The 9,512-nt window shown below is 39.3% G+C and overlaps 1 protein-coding gene and 1 pseudogene across 1 annotated transcript; both read left to right on the forward strand.

Moving 5' to 3' along the window:
• The first annotated feature begins 1,527 nt into the window (after positions 1-1,527).
• On the forward strand, positions 1,528-2,142 carry LOC105495025 (rRNA-processing protein FCF1 homolog pseudogene; annotated as a pseudogene).
• A 6,022-nt stretch (positions 2,143-8,164) lies between these two features.
• On the forward strand, positions 8,165-9,085 carry LOC105495235 (high mobility group protein B1-like). Its single transcript, XM_071072077.1, is given in 3 exon segments — positions 8,165-8,256; positions 8,529-8,973; positions 8,975-9,085. Coding segments are annotated over 3 exon segments (648 nt in total).
• The last annotated feature ends 427 nt before the right edge of the window (positions 9,086-9,512 follow it).

The raw sequence follows: 9,512 nt of genomic DNA on the forward strand, positions 1-9,512 counted from the left end.
AGGTAGTAGGATAGCTTGAGCCCAGGAGTTCGAGGCTGCAGTGAGCTATGATTGCACCATTGTATTTCAGCCTGTAAGAGAGAGTGTTAGTCTGGCTCTGTCACCTAGGCTGGGGTGCAGTGGTGCAATGGCATGATCTTGGCTCACTGCAACTTCTGCCTCAAGCAATTCTCCTGTCTCAGCCCCCCGAGTAGCTGGGATTATAGGCATGCATCACCACGCCTGGCTAATTTTTTGTATTTTTAGTAGATACGGGTTTTCACCATGTTGGCCAGGCTGGTCTTGAACTCCTGACCTCAAGTGATCCGCCCGCCTCGGCCTCCCTCCCAAAGTGCTGGGATTACAGGCACGAGCCCCTTTGCCCGACCCCCCTATTTCTTTTTTTTTTTTTAAGATTTATACCTATTTGGTCTCCAATTGTTCATTACTGTTATGTAGATGAACATTTCATATTTAAATGCTGACATTGTATAAAGCAACTTTGCTACATTCACTTATTATTTATAGGAGCTTTGCTTGTATATTCCTTGGAATTTCCTACATGGATAATCATGTCATCTGTAAGTAAGGATAGTTTTACTACAATATTGAATAGTAGTCATGAGAGTAGAGATTCTTGCTTTGTCCCATTTTGGAGTGCAAAGATTCAGTCTTTCCCCATTAAATATGGTATTCGTACTGGGTGTGGTGTTCTGGGATTCAGGCTGCCTCTACATCCAGATTGGGAGATATTGGAGGAATAAAAACCAAGAAAACTCACCACTATAGTAATGATTCTTCAAGTTTTGGTTTCCTTTTCCAATCCTCTTGTTACTATTTACTTTTCAGAGTCCTCAGATTGCTGCTTCATGCATTTTTTCCAGGATTTTTTGTTGCATTCAATGTAAGAGACAGGGTGGAATGTGCTTACTTCATCTTAACTGGAGCCAGAACCAAATGATCATTTTAAAATTACATATTCTTCACTACGCATTGTATTCGACATGGAAGTCAATTCAGAGGAATCCCAGTTAAACAGTCAATCCCAACATATGTAGACTCAACATATGAGCCACATTTATTTCAAGAGTAAGTTTATAAAGGTTTGGAACTGTGGGCACTTGCTTAGGGTGTAGTCTGTTCCTCCAACCTCTGTTGTACTACATATTCCTATTTAAATGGTATTTAAATGGTAGATATGAAATAAATGATAGTTTAGTGAGTTGAAGGTGAAGAATCAGAACCTGAGTTATTTAAATCTGTTACTTTGTGTGCCCTCTTAGAGATTTTATTTGTGTTAAAAATTTAAAACAATAAAACAAAGTGTGAATTCTGAGGCACAATATTTTTGTTTGGTATGCATAGTGCAGTTCACGTAAAAATGGAAGCTGTTAATCCCAAATCTTTACTTGTCTCTTGTATAATCATTTTCTGAATCTTTATGGTATTCACACTTTCAGAAGTGTTTTTAATGTGTGACATTTGTTAAAACTTTGTTAAAAAAATCCATTTTGTTGGTGATTACGGAAGAAACAAAAGTGTGGTGTGACCATGGGGAAGCAAAATAAAACAAGGAAATATGCAAACATGAGGCGAATGCTTAGTGTCAGAGGTCAGAGGCTTAAAGAAAAGGATAGATTAAAATCTAAAAAGAAAGAAAAGAAGAATCCCATTGGGATTGGGGATTCTTCTCATTGGGGAAAGAGGAGTTCCCCAACGCCCTTCCTGCTTATTTTTCCAATATAATACACAGCTCGGCCCACCTTACCACATCCTCGTTGATACCAACTTTATCAACTTTTCCATAAAAGCCAAACTGGACTTAGTGCAGTCAGTGATGGATTGTCTGTATGCCAAGTGTATCCCTTGTATAACTGATTGTGTAATGGCTGAAACTGAGAAATTGGGGCAGAAGTATCAAGTGGCTTTAAGGATCACCAAGGATCCAAGATTTCAACTATTACCATGTACACACAAAGGAACCTATGCAGATGACTGCTTAGTACAGAAGTAACTCAGCATAAGTGTCACATTATGGCCACAGTTGACTGGGACCTTAAAAGAAGAATCTGTAAGATTCCTGGAGTTCCTATCATGTATGTTTCTAACCATAGATACAACATTGAATGGATGCCAGTTGATTATGGAGCCCCTCAATTCTAATTCTTACAAGACACAGTTCCTCTGCCTTTCCTTCCACCAACTTTCTCTTGTTGCCAGTTCATTACACAGGCAATAGCATGAATTTTTATTCTGTTGACCTATTAGCTCTATTATGAGCTGAGGATGGTTAAATATGCTCACTCTTTTTTTTTTTTTTTTTGAGATGAAGTTTCGCTCTTGTTGCCCAGGCTGGGGTACAGTGGCATGATCTTGGCTCGCTGCACCCTCTGCCTCCCCGGTTTGGGCAGTTCTCCTGCCTCAGCCTCCCGAGTGACTGGGGTTGCAGGCATGCGCCACCATGCCCAACAGACTTTTTTTTTTTTTCTTTTCTTTTCTTTTTTTGGTATTTTTTAGTAGAGACAAATATTTTTGTATTTTTAGTACAGAAAAATATTCCTTGGCCTCCTAGGGTGCTGGGATTGCAGGCGTGGCCATCGTACCTGGCCTGCTCACTTTTTGATACTGTTTTGAAATTGATATTTTATCTCATAAAAATTTTAGGCCAGGGACAGTGGTTTGCACCTGTGGTCCCAGCACTTTGGGAGGCCGAGGTGGGCAGACCACCTGAGGTCAGGAGTTTGAGACCAGCCTAGGCAACATGGCAAAACCCCATCTCTAATAAAAATACAGAAAAAGTTGGCCGGGTGTGGTGCTGCGTGCCTGTGGTCCTGGCTGCTGGGGAGGCTGAGGCAGAAGAGTCACTTGAACCCAGGAGGTGGAGGTTGTGGTGGGCCGGGATTGCGCCACTGCATTCCAGCCTAGGTGACAGAGTGAGACTGTCTCAAAAAAAAAAAAAAAAAAAATTAATGATGGTCAAAGGGTGCAAAATCTCAGACAGGAAAAATATGTTTTATACTTTTTTGGAGTTCTGTTGTACACTTCTGTTATACTTTTTTTGAGTGGTGCATATACTTAACAGTGGAGTATTATGCATTTCAAAATTGATGTTCTCATCACAGAAATGTATTTGAACTGCCAGGCATGGTGGCTTACGCCTGTAATCACAGCACTTTGGGAGGCCAAGACGGGAAGATCACCTGAGGTCACGAGTTCGAGACCAGCCTGGCCAACATGGAGAAACCGTGTCTCTACTAAAAACACAAAATTAGCTGGGCGTGATGGCGAATGCCTGTAATCCCAGCTACTCAGGAGGCTGAGGTGGGAGAATCGCTTGAACCCAGGAGGCGGAGGTTGTGGTAAGCTGAGATCTTACCATTACACTCCCGCCTGGGCAACAGGAGCGAAACTCCATCTCAAAAAAAAAAAAAAAAGAAAAAAAAAAGAAATGTATTTGAAATTTGAAGTATTGGGTATGTTAACTAGCTTGATTTAATTATTCTACATTGTATCCACAATTTATGACATCACTTTGTAACCCGTAAATTTATACAATTATAAATTGTCAATTTACAATAAAAAATTTTTGTTGCGTCTAACATTATCCATTCTTTTCAATCTCTCCTCATCTATAAAATCTGCTGCCAAACGTAGTTATAACAGTGAAACAGACTATACCAGGCAAATTAAGCTGTGTGCACAGTAAGGATAATTTATTTTTATTTTTTTATTTAACTTTTAAGTTCAGGGATGCAGGTTTTTTATACAGGTAAACTCGTGGCACAGGGGTTTGGTGTACAGATTATTTCATCACCCAGGTACTCAGCCTACTACCCAATAGTTATTTTTTCTGCTCCTCTCCCTCCTCCCAACCTCTACCCTCTGGTAAGCCCCAGTGTTTGTTGTTTCCCTCTTTGTGTCCATGTGGTCTCATCATTTAGCTCCTACTTATAAGTGAGAACATGCGGTATTTGGTTTTCTGTTCCTGAGTTAGTTTGCTAAGGACAATGGCCTCCAGCTCCATCTATGTTCCTGCAAAGGACATGATTTCATTCTTTTTATGGCTGCATAGTATTCCATGGCATATATGAACCACATTTTCTTTGTGCAGTCTTCTGTTGATGGGCATTTAGGTTGATTCCATGTATTTGCTATTGTGAATAGTGTTGCAATGAACCTACGCATGCATGCATGTCTTTACGATAGGATGACTTATATTCTTTTGGGTATATACCCAGTAATGGGATTGCTGGGTCGAATGGTATTTCTGTCTTTAGGTTTTTGAGGAATTGCTACACTGTCTTTCACAATGAACTAATTTACGCTCCCATCAACATGTAAATGTGTTCCCTTTTCTCCACAACCATGCCAGCATCTGTTGTTTTTTGACTTTTTAATAATGGCCATTCTGACTGTTGTGAGATGGCCTCTCACTGTGGTTTTGATTTGCATTTCTCTAATGATCAGTGATGTTGAGCTTTTTTTCATATGATTGTTGGCCACATGTATGTCTTCTTTTGAAAAGTGTTCATGTCGTTTGCCCACTTTAATGGGGTTGTTTGTTGTTATTTGTAAATTTGGTTAAGTTCCTGATAGATGCTATTGTGGATAGCATTATTGTGGATTGCATTATTGTCGATATTATACCTTTGTCAGATGCATAGCTTATAAAAATTTTCTCCCATTTTATAGGTTGTCTGTTCACTCTGTTGATAGTTTCCTTTGCTGTCCAGAAGCTTGTTAATATAAATAGATCTCATTTGTCAATTTTTGCTTTTGTTGCAATTGCTTTTGGTGTCTTCATCATGAAATCTAACTCCAGAATGGTATTACCTAGGTTGTCTTCCAGGGATTTTATAGTTTTAAGTTTTCCATTTAAGTCTTTAATTCATCTTGAGTTAATTTTTGCATATGGTATAAGGAAGGGGTCCAATCTCAATTTTCTGCATATCGGTAGACAGTTATCCCAGCACCATTCATTGAACAGGGAATCCTTTCCCCATTGCTTATTTTTGTCAGCTTTGTTGAAGATCAGATAGTTGTAGCTGTGTGGCCTTATTTCTAGGCTCTCGGTTCTATTCCATTACTCTATGTGTCTGTTTTTGTACCAGTGCTGTGTTGCTTTGATTACTGTAGCCCTGTAGTATAGTTTGAGTGGAGTTTGTTTGTCTTAGCTCTTCAGGGTTTTTTTTTTTTTATGGTTCCATATGAATTTTAAAATAGTGTTTTTCGAGTTATGTGAAAAATATCAATGATAGTTTAATAGGAATAGCATTGAATGTATGAATTGCTTTGGGCAGTATGGCTGTTTTAATGATATTTATTCTTTCTATTTGTGAGCATGGAATGTTTTTCCATTTGTTTGTGTCATCTCTAATTTTTTTGAGCAGTGTTTTATAGTTCTCTTTGTAAAGATTGTTCACCTCCCTGGTTAGCTGTATTCCTAGGTATTTTATAATTTTTCATGGCAATTGTGAATGGGATTGTGTTCCTAATTTGGCTCTCGGTTTGGCTGTTATTGATGTATAGGAATGTTAGCGATTTTTGCACATTGATTTTGTATTGTGAGACTTTGCTGAAGTTGTTTATCAGCTTAAGGAGCTTTTGGACTGAGACTATGGGGTTTTCTAGATATAGGATTATGTTGTCTGCAAACAGAGATAGTTTGACTTCTTCTCTTCTTAGTTGGATGCCCTTTATTTCTTCCTCTTGCCTGACTGCCCAGCCCAGGACTTCCAATACTATGTTGAACAGGAGTGGTGAGAGAGGGCATCCTTGCCTTGTGCTGATTTTCAAGGGAAATGCTTCCAGCTTTTGCCCATTCAGTATGATGTTGGCTGTGGGTTTGTCATAGATGGCTCTCATTATTTTGAGATATATTCCTTCAATATCGAGTTTATTGAGAGTTTTTAACATGAAGGGGTGTTGAATTTTATTGAAAGCATTTTCTGCATCTATTGATATAATCATGTGGTTTTTGTTTTTACTTGTGTTTATGTGATGAATCACATTTTTTGATTTGTGTATGTTGAACCAAACTTGCATCCCAGAGATGAAGCCTACTTGATTGTGGCAGATAAGCTTCTTGATGTGCTATTGGATTCAGTTTGCCAGTATTTTGTTGAGGACTTTTGCATCAATGTTCACCAAGGATATTACTGGCCTAAAGTGGGTATTTTTGTTTTGTTTTGTTTTTTGTTTTCATGTCTCTACCAGGTTTTACTATCAGGATGATGCTGAACTCACAGAATGAGTTAGGGAGGATTCTCTCCTCCTCAATTTTTTGTGATAGTTTCAGCAAGAATGGTACCAGCTCTTCTTTGTACATGAGGTAGCATTCGGCTGTGAATCCATCTGGTCTTGGGCTTTTTTTGGTTGGTAAGCTATTACTGACAATTTCAGAGCTCATTATTGATCTGTGCAGGGATTCAATTTCTTCCTGCTTCAGTCTTGGTAGAGTATATGTGTCTAGGAATTCCCCAATTTCTCCTAGATTTTCTAGTTTATGTGCATAGAGATTTTTGTACTATCCTGGCAGTTGCTTGTATTTCTGTGGGGTCAGTGTTAATATCCCCTTTGTTGTTTCCAATTGTGTTTATTTGAATCTTCTCTCTTTCTTCTTTATTAGTCTAGTTAGTGGTCTATTTTATTAATTTTTTTCAAAAGATCAGCTTCAGGGTTTGTTGATCTTTTGAATGATTTTTTGTGTCTCAATGTCTTTCATTTCAGCCCTGATTTTGGTTATTTCCTGTCTTCTGCCAGCTTTGGGATTTGTTTGCTCTTGGCTCTCTAGTTCTTTTAGTTGTGATGTTAGGTTAATGTTGACTTTCGAAATACAGTCATACCTTCAAGATATTGTGGATTCAGTTTCAGATGACTGCAATAAAGTGAATTCATAATAAAGCAAGTCACACAAATTTTGGTTTCTCGGTGTGTATAAAAGTTATGTTTATACTATACCATAGTCTATTAAGTATACACTAGCATTATATCAAAGGCAATAATGTACATACCTTAATTGAAAATACTTTATTGCTAAAAAACGCTGGTGATCAGCTAAGCCTTCAGCGAGTCATAATTTTTTTGCTGGTGGAGGGTCTTGCTTCAGTACTGATGGCTGCTGACTTATCAGGTTGGTGACTGCTGAAAGTTGAGGCGGTTATGGTCATTTCTTAAAATAAGACAAAAATTTTTGTGAAGAGCCAGAATCAGCCTTGAGTAATGTATAGTAAATCTCAGTCTTGAAGTCTGGCACATAAAAAAATGTGGAGAAGACTTTTGGCTATGCCACACAAAAAGAATGAATATTTACATGGAAAAAAGAATCAAACTTTGAAGAAGAATCCCAGGAGAAACGACAAAAGATGCCAGAATAAATAAAAAGATTATGCTTGAATGACTTGATCATTTCTACCAAGAGCTGTATACTCATTTTAAAGCAATGACTCAAATAATGTCAATATTTGCTATCATTCAGCCATATTATCTGATTTTCAAAATAAAATGGAGGGTTTGTTTGTTTGTTCATTTGTTTTTGTGTTGAATTGTGAAAATTCTCTAGTGGCAATTTTCTTTTTTTTTTTTCTTTTTTTTTTTTTTTTGAGACGGAGTCTCTCTCTGTCGCCCAGGCTGGAGGGCAGTGGCGCGATCTCGGCTCACTGCAAGCTCCGCCTCCCGGGTTCACGTCGTTCTCCTGCCTCAGCCTCCTGAGTAGCTGGGACTACAGGCGCCCGCCACCACGCCTGGCTAATTTTTTGTATTTTTAGTAGAGATGGGGTTTCACCATGTTAGCCAGGCTGGTCTCGATCTCCTGACCGCGTGATCCACCCACCTCGGCCTCCCAAAGTGCTGGGATTACAGGTGTGAGCCACCGCACCCGGCCTAGTGGCAATTTTCAACTCTGGAGACCACTGAAATCCACTAAAACTCATCCCCCTAAAACAAAGTAATGTACAGTATTATCATATTTGGAACTTGTGAAATTGGTTTTTGGGAATTTTTGACAAACCCTTTATATATGGGTTGCTTCATGTAAAAGAAACTTTTCACAGAGTGGAGAGAGTGAGGAGGCCTGCTCTCACAGCTGTTACAGTACATTGAGCTCCATAGACACAGCGCCAGGGCAAGTGGGAGCCAGATGGACACTGAGTGACTCTGTGCCTCGCTGAGGAAAAAATAACTAAACATGGGCAAAGGAGATCCTAAGAAGCCAAGAGGCAAAATGTTATCATATGCATTTCCTGTGCAAACTTGTGAGAAGGAGCATAAGAAGCTTCAGTCAACTTCTGAGAGTTTTCTAAGAAATGCTCAGAGAGAGGCCAGGTGCGGTGGCTCACGCCTGTAATCCCAGCACTTTGGGAGGCCGAGGCAGGCAGATCACTTGATGTCAGCAGTTCAAGACTAGCCTGGTCAACATGGTGGAACCCTGTCTCTACTAAAAATCCAAATATTAGCCAGTCTTGGTGGCGGTTGTCTGTAATCCTAGCTCCTCGGGAGGCTGAGGCAAGAGAATCACTTGAACCCAGGAGGCAGAGGCTGCAGTGAGTGAGCCAAGACCTCACCACTGGGTTCCACCCTGGACGACAGAGAGACTCTGTCTCCGAAAAAATTAAAAAAAAGTGCTCAGCGAGGTGGAAGACCATGTCTGCTAAAGAGAAAGGAAAATTTGAAGATACAGCAAAGGCAAACAAGGCCCGTTATGAAAGAGAAATGAAAATCTATATCCCCCCTAAAGGGGAGACAAAAAAGAAGTTCAAGTCCAATGCACCCAAGAGGCCTCCTGCAGCCTGTTTCGTGTTCTGCTCTGAGTGTCACCCCCAAATCAAAGAACATCTTGGCCTGTCCATTGGTGATGTTGCAAAGAAACTGGGAGACATGTGGAATAGTACTGCTGCAGATGACAAGCAGCCTTATGAAAAGAAGGTTGCGAGGCTGAAGGAAAAATACAAAAAGGATCTTGCTGCATATTGAACTAAAGGAAAGCCTGATGCAGCAAAAAAAGGGAGTCACCAAGGCTGAAAAGAGCAAGAGGAAGAAGGAAGGGGAGGAAGATGAAGAGGATCAGGAGGAGGAGGAAGATGAAGGTGAAGAAGATGATGATGAATAAGTTGATTCTAGTGCAGTTTTTTTTTCTTGTCTAAAAAGCATTTAACCCCTCTGTACACAACTCACTCCTTTTAAAGAAAAAAAAAGTGAAATATAAGACTTTAATGTAATGTAAGGCTTTAATTATCTTTAAAGTGTTTATGTTTTCCCTTTTGATCTTGTAATTTTTATTTAGTATTATTTTATAATGTCATACTTACACATACAGAGTTCAACAAAAGAACTGTCACTGTCTGCATTTCTATTTATGTAATTTTTCCCACTATTTTCATTTTATTTCATAATAATTTATGAACCTAGTTTTTCATATAGAGAAAGGGACTTAAATTGCAATGCCCCACAGGTGTGAAATATCTGAGGTACACCACTGGTAAAAGACAGCTTTCCCTGCTTACCACAGGCCCAAAGTGCCAAATTAACACCCCCAA

Source organism: Macaca nemestrina, chromosome 1 (assembly GCF_043159975.1).
Source record: "Macaca nemestrina isolate mMacNem1 chromosome 1, mMacNem.hap1, whole genome shotgun sequence".
Taxonomy (NCBI): domain Eukaryota; kingdom Metazoa; phylum Chordata; class Mammalia; order Primates; family Cercopithecidae; genus Macaca; species Macaca nemestrina.